Source organism: Nanorana parkeri, unplaced genomic scaffold (genome assembly GCF_000935625.1).
Source record: "Nanorana parkeri isolate BGI_ZX_2015 unplaced genomic scaffold, ASM93562v1 scaffold91, whole genome shotgun sequence".
Classification (NCBI taxonomy): Eukaryota; Metazoa; Chordata; class Amphibia; order Anura; family Dicroglossidae; genus Nanorana; species Nanorana parkeri.
In genome coordinates this window covers 886,481-904,861 of record NW_017306359.1, presented here as the reverse complement: position 1 = coordinate 904,861, position 18,381 = coordinate 886,481, and the positions used below count along the sequence as shown (strand labels likewise).

Here is an 18,381-nt window from a genome sequence, read left to right as displayed (position 1 = left end):
TCTGCCTGGAGTTGAGTTATAATTTAAAAGTTGGATCTGAAAGAATTTGAGTGTTGCACATGGCAAGCAATCCCAATCACTGGTGATCTCTGATTCACCGATTCAGCAATGTAGTACCCCTCCCCTCTTTCTGGTTAAATGATGCCCAGGGTCATTCAACCCACTTCCAGTAAATCCAGGGTGTCAAGCCTCCGCCCCCCACCCTGGAGTCAAAGGAGAATGCTGCAGAGAGCAGCGCCACATCATTACATAGCACCGCTCTATGTACAATTTAGGATCCATACACCACTGGAGAAAGAGGGTGATAAAAGACATGTGACATCACCAGACAGGACCCAAGACCGCTATAAAAAAAAACAGTATGTCCGATGAGAACACCTTAGTAAATAGCAAGTGCACCTAATAGCTTCTGCCTTAGGGAAGACCTTTACAGTTTAAAATGGCTGTCAGGTCTAACTCAACTGTTGTGCTATTTGCAGATTACTGGTAGCGACATCTGTACCTGGTAACACTGTGAAGTGGTAGGACAGCCTAGTCAATATAAGGTTGCTTTAGAGACCAACAAGTATTAAATGTTATATTCAGAGAGTTAGGCAGGTTAAATTCTGGGAAAGGATAATAATTGACGCTATCTACATTGAATACACTAGAAAGATTAGCATGCATGCATGTTAGAGGCACAGTCTTTGGATTAGTCATCAAACCAAAGATATACAATACGTGAAAATATATTTTTCATTTTACAGGAAACAATAGTCTGGTTAGGCAGTGAAATAGAGGAATATTTGTGAAATAGCACATCCAAAAATTAATGTTATTCCCTCTCATTTTGCAAACAAAAAATTAAAATGGAACTTAAATAACTGGCTTATATCAGTACTTAAATGTGCAGACATATAGCACTTGTTGGTGAAAAATATATCACATCTACAGAGAATATAGTATGTGTGCAATTTATTTGTGCATTAAGCTGGACCTTTGCGGCTGGAAATTAACATTTAACATACAGTAATTTGAAAATTTAAGATCGATAATGTACAACTGTATAAAAATGCTGCTCTGCCCCCTGTCACGCCAACACACCAGAAATTAGGCTGAACAGAAGCAGTTTTAATCAAAAGGCAAAAATGCAATGCATGAAGAGTTGTAACCCAGAGCAACCATGAAAGCCGAGACCAAATGCAGAAGAAACTCAAAATATCCTCATATGTACATTTTTGTATGTTTCCACATCAGGTTGCATGCAGTTGATTTTAAAAACCCAGTTTGGGCCAGCATACATAAAAAATATAGGCATGAGAACAAGACTATTTGCAATAATAAAATTTACTGCACTTTGCTGTTTGCATGCATTAAAAAGCATATAAACAGTAGAAAAGGTGCAAAGGTATATACAACAAAGCAGACTGTCCAGTGGTTTACATACAGAAAGTGCCAGCCATTTTACTAAGCAAAGTACAGGTGACTCTCCAGTGAGTTAGTGGACACTTTATGATACAGGTAGGCTGGATGGCTCCCTTTTGAACAGCCCTCATCCAAACTGATTGGACAGAAGGAATGATCTGGAGCATAAGCTAAATTTTTATATATTTTGTTTTTTAGAAAAACAACAACTGCATAAGATGGGTGTTTATCACTTTCAAGTTCTTTCCTAGAAGATGAAAGGACTGCATTAGGATGGAGTCTTCAATGCTTCTCTCCCCACTTTGTGCTTAAAAAGTAGTAGTAAAAGTGAGGACGGAATTTCCAAGAATGGTCTTTTACTTGATAATTACTCAAACGCTCAACGCACGCATAAAGGAATCAATAGCAGGTTTTAAATAAATAGTTATGTATAAAGCTGCACAAGTCCAATGGATCAATAAAAATATAATAAAAGTCAGCTAGTCAGTATTTACAATATATACACCTATTTTCTCTGAAACAGAGTGTCCACCAATGGAAAATGTTCTTTAAATGGAGTAATGATCCTTCCCTGCAAATTTAATCTGGACATTAGCAATTACAGTAATTTGCACAGCGATCCCTTTACCTTCTGCCAACCAGAGATTATGTAAACAGCACACTGGTAATGTGGTATATTACAGACCCTATTAGTTAGTTCTGTATGCACGTGGATATGAAACTAGGTAATAGCTTCTTTGACAAACATCATTTTTACTGATGAAAATTTAGAGCTTAGAAAAGAGTGGCAGGCCCTCATACATATCTCCTTTTAATTTAACCCAGTCACAAATATACTGAAATGTTGTTCTTTCTTGTTTCAGCACCTTGGCAGCTTTTTTAAGTTTCTCTTCATTTCGCTCTAGATAACTTTGGCCGTCTAACTGTAGTTGTTTAAGCTTTTCCTTGCGGTTTTCGTCCAGTGGTACATCTTCATTCATGACCGGATTGAAACGGAAGTAGGTGTCTGGTGGCAGCAGGGCATCCAGCATATTGTGAACTTCTGTATTTATATAGAGAAGCAAAACATTAATGTCAGCATCAATTCCAACACTTATCATCTACATTGACATAACTTGGAAATAGGCAAGATTCATGAAAACTGTACAGTGAAGACGTGGAGACAATCCTACAACTCATAGGCACCAGCTATCAGTTTTCTCCCAGAGGTCAGAAGATACAAGCAAACAACCTGTGGGTCACCATTAGGGAAGAGATTCGAGTTCATAACTAACATGGGTTTGAAGCGAACCTAGCCCAGCACGTTTCAGGAACCCGGCGAACTTATGTACAATTTTGCAGTCATAGCAACCAACTATCAATAATGCGCTTCCTGGTCTTTGAACTTGGGTCAGATGGGGTGTTTGGACAAGCCTGCCACTATACGATGTTGGATTTCCAGCAATAATATTGAAAATGTACTTAGCTGTGATGGGGAAAGCATAGGAAGTGCAACTGAACAAATTAGTGTAGTGCTTATTGTCAGTAGTTCCAAAGAAGATGTAAACCCTAAATAAAATTACATGTAGGTAACAAAATGCTGTCTATCGTGTGGAATTTGGGGGTGGGGGAGGGAATGATTTTTACATCAGAATGCTGCCTAGCATGCTGTCCATATGCTTACAGTCCTAATAGGCTCTAGTTCCTAAGTTTTGCTGGCTGCAGTTGATTTTTTAGTCTGTCCCTGTCCACATGCATTAAACTGATAACAGGGTACATGTGTTTTTTCACAGGGAATATTTCCCAATTGTTGTCTGCAACTGATTTTTTTTTGACAATCTCTTTACATCCTGTCCCTGTGCACAAGAACTACAGTGATAACAGGCTGCATGCTTAGTTTGTGAGAGAAATGGGCAGAGCATTGTCCAATCATAACACAAATGTGGCCAAATGAGGTCCTTAGTATCACTAAATGTTTAATCTTATATTACATTTTAGTGGTTGGATTTACATCTACTTTAACAAACTATGCTTACGTTCTGTGAATTGCAATGCTAGGGAGTGTTTTTTTTATGCGCTCTGCCTGTGTGGTCAGATCTGTACACACAAAACTCCTTTTAAAGGACCAATATCTGTCTAAAGCAAATTACTGGTATTTAGCTCTTCAACTGTCAACACCTTAGCTTTTTTGTAATTAGTTGGGGTTTTCCCATTGCATTGTTTAAAATAAAAATAAATAGTGCAAGAACAGTGTGTACTAAATCCACCTCACATTGTATCATTATTATACAAATTACTGCACCCCCATATAGCCATAGATAAAAAGAAATGTAGGCAGACACAGGTTATCGCTGAATAATGGGCTCCTGTTTCCCATTTGTACACTACTCGTGTAGTAAAGGCCCAGCCTGTGCTCTTTGCCTTTAGTAAATTGGACCTAGTCTTTTAAAATTGTCCTGCTGCTGGCCAAAAAATTAAAAACAAACATAGTTATGGCAGGCAGGAAAATGGCTGGATCTGGACCAGCATTTGGCTCTCACTGCTCTTAAACGACAGGTTTCTGCCCTTTCTATCTTGTTTCAGAGACCTTTGGTCTCTCACTCTTTACTTAAGACCTAAGTTGGTTCACTTTGCACTTCAGAAACAAGCCTTTTCCCACCCATTAGAGCTGTTCTCTGTGTACTCTCAGTTATATGGTGGTATGCCTTGTAACCATCACCTAGTAGTAGTAGGTTTTTTTTTATTTTTTCTTGTAAACAGTATTTTTAGAATTATATTTTTCCTTGGAAGGTTGTCCCAAGGAGGAAGCCTTAGGCCTCAACATCATCACCTTTTTTTTAGAAAGAAAGGTTTTTTTTTAAAGAAAAGGCCAACAGCTCAGACTCTTTTCTTTCCGTCACGGGGAGCTTTCAGCTGGATTTATAAGTTCCACCCCATTCCCATCAACTCAACACTAGCCATTTGATTAGTCTACTTTTGGCTCAGCCCACGTTTCAATGCATCAATCATTATTATAGTTCTGTTTACACTCTTCAATGCATAAAACATGTGCTTTATTGAATCTATAAGTTCCCTTGGTGCTATGGTGTTTACAGGACAGACACTGATGAAAAAACACTTATTAAAAGCCAAAGTGCAGAGTCCTGAATCAGCTCTGCAATGCACAATGCATACTGGAGTAAGGTTTCAGCCGAATTAAATATTGGCCATGCTCAGAAATGCAATCCACTCAACTTCTGAATATGCTGAGCCGGCAGGACAGGACTACATCAGCAGATTAAAAATAGCTTCGACATCACTCTTATTGTTAGCCTGAAACACTGAAACAGTCACAATGGAATCCACTGAAAAAATAAAATAAAAATACTATGCCTGGATATTAACATGCTCATTATATGACATCATTTAAATGTCAGTGATTTTCTATACAAATCCCATTTTTCTATGTGATAGTTACACTGATATTACTATGATTAATACAATTTTCGTAGCAATATTAAAGTTGCATTTCCTTATGAACATATTACATTTGACTGGGCCAGGGTTTGTCATAAATAGCACAAACATCGTTATTAACCATAAAATGCATATGGACAACTTCTTCATTCCTGTGCACTTTTTTCACCAAAAAAAAAATGACTTCCCAATAAAGGCCCAAAACGGTAAAGGAGGACATCAATTTTTTTTCATCTAGTGGTTGCCGTTAACATTAAACGTCCAAAGCATTACATGGTATACAACCCCGAATCCAAAAAACTTGGGGTGCTGTGAACAATCTACATAAAAACAGAATGCAATAATTTGCAAATATCATAAACCCATATTTTACTCACAATAGAAAATAGAAAACATATCCAATGTTTAAACTGAGAAAATGTACCATTTTAAGAAAAAAATAAGGTCATTTTAAAATTGATGGCAGCAAAACGTCTCAGAAAAATTGGGGCACAATAACAAAAAGCGGGCTAAGCAAGTGGTACTAACAAGGAAAAGCTGGAAGAACATTTTGCAACTATAATAAACTCCCAGTTATCTGGCACCCACGGGGATCAGTAGATGCTGGATAACTGTAGTTTCTGGTTGCTTGGGAGTTAACAGCAACTCTCAAACAACCCCCCGTGGCACCCCCCTTCTCCCATGGCCCCATTTATCTGCTGGCTAGATTTCACAGCCGGCAGGTGAATGTAAATAGCGGACAGTGGGCGGGAGCAATAGTCAGACATATTGGCTATATCAAAATTACCTTTCTTATTTCTTAAAATTATCAATTTTCTCAGTTTAAACATTGAATTGTGAATAAAATATGGGTCTATGAGATTTGCAAATCATTGCTTTCTGTTTTTATGTAGATTTTACACAGCGTCCCAACTTTTTGGGAATTGGGGAGGAACAGAAACAACAGCTCTCTTCCACATGCTCATGTGTTAGGGGTATATCTATACAAGATTTGGCTATATCAACCAACATTCACCCACAAATTCTCAGAAACATCCATTCTATTCATAATGCAAAATTAGCGAATATGAACCCTACATTCTTCCACTCAAAATTACTTTTCCTGATATTCGTCAAAATCAGCTAACAGCATAAGTTTTGTAAAAAACAAACAAAAAAACCCCCCAAAGGGTTAATGTTATCCTACCTGCACAATCACCTGACATTCTCTGAATGTATATGAAAAAAATTTATCTGGATGGGCTTTCAAATCACTGATTTAAAAAAATAAAAAAAAACAAAAAAAAACAGCATGCTTACTACACCCTGCCAAAGCCAATCAACTGGAACATTAGGCATAGTATCTCCATAGCAAAGTGGCAATGAGCAAGCTGCCTACCTGCTAATACTAGCCTACATGCCCTTCAGCAATTGGTGAGCCGGTGAGCTGAGACGGGTTTACCCAAACAATAAAGCCCGTGACACACTGCATGCGAAGCCGTACAGAGCAAAGTAAAGCTGTCAGGCACGGAGATCGGCATGAAGTGTACGAGCTGAGCGCGACCAGATAAATGACTGCATCTTCAGCTAATCGGGTTGCTCGTAACAACCGAATGGACTTTGTATCGTGACGCGGGGGTTTATACCCGCGAGCCGATTAGCTGAAGGTGATATTTTTAATCTCGGCACGGTCAGCTATGCGATCTCTCGCAAACGGACATGCCGGAGTGAAAAAGCATGACTTACTGCACGCGAAGGCCCATGCAGGTCGTGTGCAGTGTATCACAGCCTTTAAGGTGCTCATCCCAAAGCACCAGTACCCTGATAATGACTTTATGGAAGGTGCCTAAGTGTTATTTTTTTGTTCATTCACATTTCCTACCTGCACACAGGGTAAACTGGTTAGAGGTCCAAAGCGTTCCTAAAAACAGTTCTCCAAGAAAGCAGCAACCACCAAATCCAGGTTCCGGTAGCTGGCATATAAACCCACCTTCTCTTGTTGGCACACCCTCTGGGGCACCGTGGGTGTAGATGCAGGTATGATTATTTTTGGAAGAGCTTACCCGAGACCAGAAAATTATTTCAAGAGTACACCCTAAGTAAAGAGGTTGAGAAGGGCTGTTCTATTGCTTAAGTGACACTAAACATCTTAAAATCTTAAAAATGCATTCAAGTACCTTTACTATTAACAGAAATGTATCTTATTTGTGTATCACTCAGCTGTAGAACCTCAAATCATCTCTGAATTCTTCAATAACTTAATTTAAAATGAGTCAACTAAACATGAGATTATAGTCCATCACAGAAATGAGCTTGCAGCACACACTTTACAAACACATAGGTACCATGGAGAACAAAAAGTCGGCACCCTCCATAAGGAAGGACAATGTCAGCACCAATTTAGAGATGATTTGAGGATCTACAGCTGAGTGATACACAAATAAGATACATTTGTGTTAATAGTTAGGGTACTTGAATTTTTAGGTTTTAACTCCTTGTTTAGTGTCACTAACGTGGAGGTCATCTATCTGAGATGCACCAATATGTCTTATGTCAACAAATATCTGGCAAACTAACGTTTTATTCCAGGAAGTGTACAAATGGAAAGGAAATATTTCTATTACATATGGAAAGGAAATATTTCTATTGATTAAATAAAGAATTTCTATAGAGTAGTGTTAATTTCATCAACTAATAGTTTCGTAAAGAAAACATTTTTCAGTGACTAAAAATAGACTAAAACTAAATAAAAACTAAGTTATGACTAAAAATATAACGAAAATATATTGACATTTTAGTCGACTAACTAAAACTAGACTAAAATATTAGGGAGAGAAGATTTGGGAAGAGATCTAAAATCAGAATTAAACTCTTTGGACTTCCAGTTCCGGTTCCATCTTGAATGGACGGCTAATAAATAATATGGGCAATGGCATTACAGACAATAAAGTTTTTCATTTTAATATTTTAGAGTTGCACTTCTGCTTGAAAGAATGAAGAATGTCAGATACAAGTTGTTATAATTAATGGATATCTAATTACTGGTCCTTTGTTTGTTACAAATACTCAGTATTATTGTTATCTTCATAAGACTTGGAATAATCTAATTCTAAGATAAAGACATGCTATATATCACAACAGTTACATCTGAGTCTGTATTGCATGTTCAAACTTAACACCATAAGTAATAACAGGTTAACAGATGTTTGTTCCAGTAGAATAAAATGAGATGGGGAATTCTAGAGAAATTCTTAAATTACTCTTTAACTAAACCCACCAGATTTTAGTAGACTAAATTTACAGTAGATTTAGTCGACTAAATTCTTATGATATTTAGTTGACTAAAACAAACAATTCAGATGACTAAAACTGAATGGTATTAACAGGGTTATTCACAAAAGGGTGAAGAGTTTGGAGAAGGCAGGAGAAGTGAACAATCTAGGACAAAAAATAGCCGATTTGGAAAAATTCTCCAATTCAGCTCACTTTCCAGTTTAGCTATGTTGTCCTAGATTGTTCACTTCTCCTGCCTTCTCCAAACTCTTCGCCATTTTCTGAATAATAACCCTGTAAGACTAAAACTATATTGAATTTGCTGTCAAAATTAACACTGGTAAGAGTGAAATGCTCAGTCACAAGTCAGTGGCAGAAAAAGTATGGGTGCTTTTATTACAGCCCCTGTATCCACAGTTATTTTTAACAATGTATAGTATACTAATTTAATTTTGATAAAAATTGATGAAAGTGAATTGATAATTAATAAATAGACAGAAGTCTTTTCTCAACTTAAGTGAAAAGATACAGTCATTCTCACAGTGATTTGTTCACCCTGTGCAGCAGGCAGCTGAAACAAGATACAACGTATAAAGTCAGAGAGAATAAAAGAAAATACCGGAGAATAAATGCTCACCTTCTGTATCAGTGGCACTGCTGATCACATTGGTCAGTTTGGCTTTAAGACTTGTGTGTGTTGCTGTGGTGCTTCCCACACCTTCATACCGTCCTGTCCCAAGAGAGATCACACACTGAAGTGGCACGTCTGGCCACAAACACTTACTCTCATGAAGGGCCAGTGCACATGGATTGTTAATCAGTAATCCTCCATCCTGTAACACAATAATAGGAAACACATTAAAAAACAAACAAACACATATCATCCCATTGCAACTAATTGCACGTGTTGAAATCGTCAAGTTTTGTCCACTTAACTCCGGCCTACCCCTGTAAAAGGCTGAAAAAGCAATGCTTAAAAGGAAACCTGTACTGAAACAAGTAGGGTACCTTTGCTGACCACCCCCTCTGACAATGCTAGCTACTTAGATCCAGTGCTTTAGTCATTTCTAAGCTACTGACCAAGAATAAGTGTACATAGCAGGAGTTCTGACTTCACTGCATACTTGTGCCAGGTTAGTGAACCAGAAAGTACTATAGTCACGACTGCCAGGCAACTAGCATTTATAAGCTGAAGTCAGCAATAAAATAATAATTCTATGAGATCCAGCTAGTGGTCCACACGCATGAGGAGTACGTGATTTAATTGGTACTACTACCAGTAATGTACATTTCTGCATTTGTTATGTGAGCAAATTATTCTTTTTGCTTTACAATTTTGTTTGAAATCTATATTTCTACTGCTGGCAATACGCAATGTATTTCCACTGTTGGCTGCTTCTCTACTGTTCATTGCTTTTTCCGCAGATTACATCTAATCTATAGCGAATTTCCCAACATGCCCTAAATAATGGAGGTCGATGTAAGATGAGAAAATGTTATTCAACGTTTATGACTATTGGGAACAAACAAGTTTCCATGGTGTATGACCAGCCTATACTTCAGAACTCCAGCAGATACAAAATAAGTGGCAATATGGGTACTTAAATGGCAAATATAATGTAAACTTTAAATATAAAAATATGCAAGAAAAAAGCGCCAAATGGGACTGCTCCACCAGAATTAAAAGTATGCAATTGAGTGCAAAGTCTGTTTAAAAGAGATGGATGTAATACAAAAATCTGCAGGACGCTGCCCCAAACCAGCCAGGGGGACTGCAAAATCTGGGGGAAAAACACAAACTCAAACTTTTTTAGTTCTATGCTTTTGCCATTCATGTTGGGATGCATTACACTGCTCTGCAGCATACTGTGCTGAATATTCTGAACCACTGAACTGACCAAATGCCCTTGGGGGTTTAGGAAATCATTTTTTTCCCTGTGTAGCAAAATTGGTAACAAGCCTTGCTCTGTATAACTGAAAGGGTTGTGAAAGCTAAATGATGGGCATCAGTCTTTTTTAACCTTATTATTTATTTATTAATAACTTATTATTATTTAACTGATGTTAAGTATGTATTTATCAAGTTAAGTATTTATTAAGTATATTTTCAATTGCAACTGATGAAAAGTACCTAAATTTGTGTTCATGTTCTTTAAATCTGCGAGTGTGGTAATCCCTAGAATAGCAGAGTTGTTTCCCATAGTCAACAGTCAAGTTTCATCAATCATTTACTAAGAAAAATGAGACAAGGGATCTGACAAGTTACACTAGCCAACTGCTCCACATCTCCTTTCTCAAGTACTTACACGTCAGACTAGAAGTCATTGGTTGTAATAAGCCTTTTTCTTTCTAATTAGAGAAATGCAACTATTTTTTTTACAAGGACACATTTCTATGATTATTTTAATGCAACTGGTACTTTTTCCTCCTTGTTGAATACCATTACTCGTCTAGACTAATTTGTTAGATTTCACACTGCTCAAATCATATGTGACAATGAGCATTCTCCGCGCCTGAATATGGTCTTTTTCGATCCTCACCCATATCCAGGCCCCCCCGCCCCCCTTTTTATTCCTTTTGAAGAGAACCTTGAGAGAGCATCATAAATTATTAACCAGCGATTCATGCTGAGAAGTATCATTTCACCCCAGCATTGATGGATACATTAGGGATGTTAAATTGGGCCAAGGAAAAAAAAAAAAAAAGAAGAAGAAGAAGAAGAAGAAGATCTTTAGCAAGTTTTTCCCTGTTTATCAGGGTACCTGGAAACTAGAGAGATTCTGAAAATTCAATTATTGTTAATGACTGGAATAAATAGGCCAACATTTATGTAACAAGCCCTATTTACACAAAACATGATGGCTTCTGTTCCCAATTTACCAAGCATCTAATGTTTTGAATCTAACAGCATGAGGTGTCTGAACGAAATACAGAAATATGATGGGAGAATTAGATTTGTGGAAGCAGTGAATGTTAAATAAGTCACAGCTGTTAATGTGTTTGCATTCTGAATTTAAAACACATTACGTTAATAATCTCTCATTGTCACCAGCAAGCTATAATCATGCTGAAAGCTGCGTTTATTCCTAAAAGATGGCAGCCTCTCAGTGGACACTTCTTTCATCACATGGGAGAGAGGCTTTTCAGCACAGCATGTATTTGTACGCCCACAGTGAATATTTTGACTTGGACGATACTGAGCAATCAATAATAAAAGTGGGAAAGTGACTGGAATGGTTTGTTTGTACATTAACCTGCCAAATAACTAAAAAGCTTTTCCAATAAATTGTATGCTTGTAAATGGACAGTCGACAGACTATAGAAGTCTCAAGGAAATGTCTGCTAACTTTCCTGCATCAGCAAAGAGAGTTCATTAGTGACAGATAATGACCATTCTATGTCCATTTTCTAAGGAAGTAATATTATATGAGGCACACTTGGTGATAGTCATGTAAAGTAACTGCTTTCCATATACAACAAATAGAATGATTTAATAATTACCCAATATCCCAAAGCTGGTAATCACCCCGTAACAGGTGTATGTGACAAATGGGTTATCTTTTGATATAAAAGGTGTTTTTTAATTGTGGAACATTTGTGAACTAAAATTGTATTCATAGTGTTTCCTATGTTCACCCATGCTTTAATGTTTCAGAGGTAATTTTTTTTAATTGTCCATACTTGGCAAGATTATCTCAAACTATGCTCGTCTATTTTTTTCAAAGAGCATGTTGCACAAAGTCATTGGTATGGTATATTTACAGGAGAAATATTGAGTATGTAAAATATTTCTTCTCAATACCTAGAGCTGATGTGGGACTCTGCCGCTGTCAGACGCCAGCTCTATACCAAGAGCTGAGCCATCATGTAACCACTGATTGCTCAGTTTGACAGTCTCCTAGCTGTAGAGGAGCAGTGACTGTCTCATCCTTCCCTGTAGGCACTCCCTCAGAGAGGGGAGGGGGCGGGCACAGCTGGCTCGAGAGATGCAGTGTCAGCTGTCAATCAGACAGATGGGTGGATCCTGACAATATTGTTATGATCCTTCCCGACTGCAGCGCGGCTCTGCACTGTCCACAAATAGTGGGCAGTAGCCTGCTACCGTGTGGAAAATAATTATTTGATCCCCTGCAGATTTTGCCCACTTACAAAGAAATTAAAAGGTCTATAATTTTTATCATTGGCGTATTTTAAATGATAGAGACTCAAAATCCACCACAAATACAGAAAAAAGATGATACAAATGTTATAAATTGAGTTGCAGTTGAGTAAAATAAGTATTTGATCCCTAAGCAGAACATGACTTAGTACTTGGTGGAGAAACCCTTGTTGGCAAGCACAGAGGTAAGACGTTTCTTGTAGTTGGTTACCAGGTTTGCACACATCTCAGGAGGGATTTTGGTCCACTCTTCCTTACAGATCTTCTCTAAATCCTTAAGGTTTCTTGGCTGTCACTTGGCAACTCAAAGTTTCAGCTCCCTCCATACATTTTCTATAGGCTAGGCCACTTCATTACCTTAATGTGCTTCTTCTTGAGCCACTGCTTTGTTGCCTTGGTGGTATGTTTTGGGTCATTGTCATGCTGAAAGACCCATCCACGACCCATCTTCAGTGTTCTGGCTGAGGGAAGGAGGTTCTCATCTAAGATTTTACAATACATGGCCCCGTCCATTGGCCCTTCAATGCGGCAAAGTTAGCAGAGAAACAGCCCGAACGTATAATGTTTCCACCTCCGTGCTTGACTGTAGGGATGGTGTTCTTAGAGTCATAGTCAGCATTTGTCTTCCTCCAAACGCGGCGAGTCGAGTTAATGCCAAAGAGCTCAATTTTGGTCTCATCTGACTGCAGCACCCTCTTCCAATCCTTCTCTGAATCATTTAGATTTTCACTGGCAAATTTCAGACGGGCCTGCACATGTGCCTTATTGAGGAGAGGCACCTTGCTGGTGCTGCAGGATCTCAATCCATGGCGGTGTATTGTGCTACTAATGGTTTGTTTGGTGGCTGTGGTCCCAACTGCTTTGAGATCATTCACAAGCTCCTCCCGTGTAGTTCTGGGCTGATCCCTCACTTTTCTCATGATCATTCTCACCCCTTGAGACGAAATCTTGCATGGATCTCCAGACCGAGGGCGATTGACGATTTTTTTGTATTCCTTCCATTTGCGAATAATTATTCGCAAATGGATAGCTTAATCGTTCTAACAGTTGTTTCCTTCTCACCAAGCTTCTTGCTGATAGTCTTGCAGCCCATTCCAGCCTTGTGCAGGTCTACAACCTTGTCCCCAACGTCCTTTGACAGCTCTTTGGTCTTGCCCATGGTGGTGAGGTTTGAATGGAAGAAAGAGATTCTGTGGACAGGTGTCTTTTATATACATAACGAGTTGTCGTTAGGAGCACCTTCTTAAATTGACAGGACTAATCTGTTTACCACATGGCCAGTCTGTGGGAGCCAGAATTATTGTTGGTTGGTAGGGGATCAAATACTTATTTTACTCACTGTACTGCAACTCCATTTATAACATTTGTATCATGTATATGTAATTTTTTTTTACAGATATACCATGACCTGGATGAATGAAAACCTTCACCTATGATACAAATGATACCCTTCACCTATGATACAAATTATAGACCTTTAATTTCTTGTGGGCATACTTATAGTTTTACAACTCTTAACTTTTTTCACTCAGCACCTTTTCTTTTAAAGATCAGTAACACTAACTTTCTTGCGTGTTTTATTTTTGAAAATGTCTTTTCCTTAACCAGTTGACATCCGCGGTGTTAAACCCCCTTCCCATCCAGGCCATTTTTCAGTATTCAGCGCTGCGGTACTTTAACTGACATTTATTCTGCCAGGATTGTTTAAAATTTAGCCTTGCAGTGCGGCTACCCCCGCACTGCAAGGGTTAAGTGCATGCTTGGGTTTGGGTGCTAAAAAAACCAAAACATTATACTCACCAGAAGCTCTGAGCCGGCCAACTGTCACAGTGCTCCCTCCAGCCTCTCTCCCCCTCCCTACAGCATTGGAATCTTCTCTAGTGTCTTCACATTTATACACTGTGTATAGACGTGATGATTTACGGGGACCTTAGACCACTGCAGGAGAAGGGGAAAGACGTCGGAAGGACCAGTCTACGAAGCCGGCTTGGAGCTTCTGGTGAGTCTAACCTTTTACACAAAATTGTTAAACATTGTAATTTGTTTTGTTTTTTTGCAGGCTAGCCAGTAAGTGTGCCGGGGACTTTTTGTGTTTGTACTGTGGAAAGCCCTTGCATGTGAACTTCACTTTAAAAGCTAGTTATAAATCGATTTGTCTGGTTGCCATTATAGCTTAATGAAAAAATGAATGCATGCAATGAGTTTTAAATACAGCAAGGATAAATATCACAAATTGGTCTTTACATTAGTCATCTGTAATACCTGGTATTGTAGGACATGGAGGACCACTTTGCACTGCACAGTGCAGTTTATCTAACACTTTAAATATGCTTGAAGGAAAGCAAAGCACAGAGATGACCTCATCAGTGAGCTGCTTCTTTTTATCCAAATCTGCAACGCTGAAGGCTAAGAGAAGTTAAGCAATGTTGCTCTATCTTTAATATAGAACATATTTTGGCAGGTACTACACAGTTTTCATGCATGTATTCTAACTGTATACTGAGCTTTAAATTTAGAAAATGGGTCCTTACTTTGAGAAAGTATCTGGCAGTTAACCTTAAACAGCAGGTTAACTGCCAGATACGTTTCCTTTAATTTTCCTTTTTTTTTGTGGGTAACAACTTATTTTGCAGATGTAATTTGGAAGCCAAAAATGTCAAAGTAAATTTTGGCTATGTCATAAAACCCCTCTGTATAGAAACAGATTGTACAAAATATATCAACAGTAAAATGTGCTGTTTTACATGTATCATTGCACTGTGCTTTTGTTCTCCTCAGACTAGGATGATACAGTTAAACACAATATAATGAGTAGCAGAATGCAATATGCATTGAGAGATATATGACTTGGCATATACAGCTGTAATATTTGGAAGCAAGGTCCTCTGACTCCATAGTAACCATTTCACATCAATGCCTGGAAAGACATGCTTTGCATTGCTAGTTACCTTCGCTGCTACTTCCTTTGTTAAAAATAGGAAAATGAAAGAAATTGAAAATAATTTCCTTACAGTAAACATTTGAATGAATTACAATATTTATGTATAGCTGAAATTCCAAACACCCTTTCACAAAAATGTCTCACCAAACTGAGATATCAAAATCAATCAATTTTTTTTTACTGTACTAAAAGTAAAGGGGTGGCAATGGAATTGGAATGGGATGGCTGACATCCACTAGGTAAAGGTGCAGAAGATGTGAGCTCCTGTTTCATCATTCCATCCTGCAGCCTGTCCTGTGGTCTTTCAACACTGTGCATTGCTCCAGCCAATGTAGAAGTACTTCTGAGCCCTGGAAGCAGCTTAAATATGTAATGCTCACTCTGGGGACTTTCCAGAGGGAATGGAGTGAAATTTAATGTTAAAGGAGAACTATAGGGTTAGGGCTTTTCCCCATAGTTCTCCTAAGGGTAACTAGAGGACACAAACTAGCATCCTCCCGTCACCCAAAGCTCAGTATACCGTGAGCTAGAAATAAGGGATGGTTGGAGGTCAGATAGGTAGATTAATACAGCCTATAGAGATGCATGCTCTTCTAATCTACTCATTCAATACCTTTGGTATTACATGGAGCGAAACAGAATGACTAATGGCTACAGTGAATAAGAGGGGCAAGAGAGGACAACCCTGTCAGGTACCTTGTGACATTAAAAAAATCTACATACACGATTTTACATGACACATTTACATGACACACACTATACTGAGACGCAGCAGCCGGAACGGATCCCGACAATTCTGTCTGGATCCACCCAGCTGTGTGAGTGAAAGCTGGCTCTGCCTATCTGGATGCAGAGCCAGCTGCACCCGCCCTCTCCCCCGTCCGTTCCGCCAGTCAGCGCTGGAGGATCGGACGGGGGAGGAAGGAATCCCTGCAGGGAGTCGTGAGTGACAGTCAAGGCTCTCTGCACGGATAGATCGAGAAGTGAGCGAGCGCCGTTATGTGTTCGCTCACTTCCCGATCTACTGAGCCGGCCTGTGACAGTTTCATTGTCACAGGTCGGCTCAGATTATGAGGCTGAGTGAAAATCCCTTGCCTCATAATTCTCCTTTAAAAGGCACCTGCTGGTTTACCTACTGTTCACATGCACCTGGACCCCCTTGATGCCAGAATCCTAAACTACATAGAGAGTTGCTATCCTGCAAGCCACCGGGAATATAGAGAAGACTTTCAATAACTGTATCTCTATCTACCAGAATTATTTAACAGAAGACCAAACATGAAGGTAAACCTTTCTAGAAATAACAAGACACCTGGGTGTTAGGTATAGTATGCAATAAGGAGAAAAGTTTGAGATGGTATCAGAGTCAGCTAAACAACATTCACCTTTTTTCTTTTCCCATTGTGAGGCATTAGAAGCACCTTTTGCTAATGAGGAAATACTTCTTGTGAGTAGATTAAAACCCATGGTCATGACAGCTATCCGATAAGCTAAGTAATACAGCAAATTTTATGATTTGCTAACTCCCCGGACTGAAATCTTTATATACCCACTCACTTGACTCCCATGCCTAACCCAATTCTAGTATTGCCATGTTGTCCTACTTTGGATGGCATACGGGTAGGTTCATCACTCTCCAAAACAGACACTAAAATTCTACTGAAATATTGGTCCTGTATATTTAAAGATAATATTGAACGTTTTGTTTGCATCAACCAATAAGACTTTATAACCAAATGTTCCACATAAATAAGTATCAGATGCCTGTTTTTGAATTTGCAGATGTGTCATGTAAAGTCGTGTATGTAGATTTTTTAAATGTCACAAGGTACCTGACAGGGTTGTCCTCTCTTGCCCCTCTTATTCACTGTAGCCATTAGTCATTCTGTTTCGCTCCATGTAATACCAAAGGTATTGAATGAGTAGATTAGAAGAGCATGCATCTCTATAGGCTGTATTAATCTACCTATCTGACCTCCAACCATCCATTGTTTCTATCATCAACACATTCAGTCCATTATTCCCCCTCTGCCTTATCTCCATTATACATTCAATAATGTCATGATATCACATTCCATGTCTTAGTATTTAGGGCTGGTTCACATCAGAACTGAGTGCGTCTTCACAGCTGCAATGCACTTTGCCGCCAATGAGGGAGGTTTTTTTTTTGTTAAAATTGGAATTTCAGGTGCGTTGAAGTGCGTTTGCATGCGTTTTGTTGTGATCTGATGCAGCTAAAAAATAGGGCAAGCACTATTTCTTCTGACTGCATAGGAAGGGACTGCACTGGTGTGAATAGAGCACCAGAAATCCCAATTGGAAATCATTGTGATGGCATAAGGTGGACATCTGTGACATACAAATATAAGTTTATTTATATTGATAAATTATCAATATCATATTACGTAAAATATGCCACACTTACATCAATATTCTCAACAAATGTCTTAATATGGATAAAATCAATTCATTGTTGAATGTGATATTATGACATTATTGAATGTATGAAAGGGATGAGACTTAGGTGACATAATGGACAATGTGTATACGCACTGATATTTTGATATAGTTAATAAAATGTTCTTTAAAAGACATTGATGATAGTTGAGAGTGTCTAAAAAAGTCCCATAAAAACACTGTACATGTTTTTACTAGAAAATGGGGATGTGGCATCCTTGACTGTTCTCTACATTCACTAGAGTTTGGATAAAGAAAGTTAGTCTATACAATTGTCAATTTTAAGGATGCCTGGTTTCCCACTCACCTTTGCCCAAGTGCCATCTGCCAAGCATCAGTGATCAGTAACCTGCTTCTCCCTCTTTACAAGAAGTGCCTAATACACAATCAAAGTCAGGGGGCAGGTTTATAATACTCCCTCTTGCCTTTTAGCATCACAGGGAGTCAGCACCTGTCTCTGCACATGTGTCAGAAAAGTAAACCTTCCATAGTTAGGATGTTTTTTTTCCCTCTCTATACATGTCTATAACACCATACCTATATTTTCACATCTTTTTATTTGTACTCTTAATTTCTTTCTTTCTATTGCTCATGTTCATTTATTTTCATTTTCATACTTATATTGTGGCTTGCCTGTCCCTTTTACAGATCACCATTACAGTAGGCTGTAGCAGGATTCCACTGTGCATGCACAGAGGAGAAGCCCCCCAATGTAGCAAAACCACAGAGATTT

The 18,381-nt window shown here is 38.5% G+C and overlaps 1 protein-coding gene across 2 annotated transcripts in view; it reads right to left on the bottom strand.

Moving 5' to 3' along the window:
* Positions 1-1,269: 1,269 nt before the first annotated feature.
* The window catches only part of PNPLA8 (patatin like phospholipase domain containing 8), a 51,831-nt gene continuing 34,719 nt past the window's right edge, over positions 1,270-18,381 (bottom strand). For both annotated transcript variants that reach the window (XM_018552550.1, XM_018552548.1), the window contains exons 9-10: positions 8,729-8,924; positions 1,270-2,446 (exon numbers count right to left, since the gene is read on the bottom strand). In XM_018552550.1, coding sequence (XP_018408052.1) covers positions 2,172-2,446; positions 8,729-8,924 — 471 coding nt within the window. In that variant the 3' untranslated portion in view covers positions 1,270-2,171. The remainder of the gene's footprint in view (positions 2,447-8,728; positions 8,925-18,381) is intronic.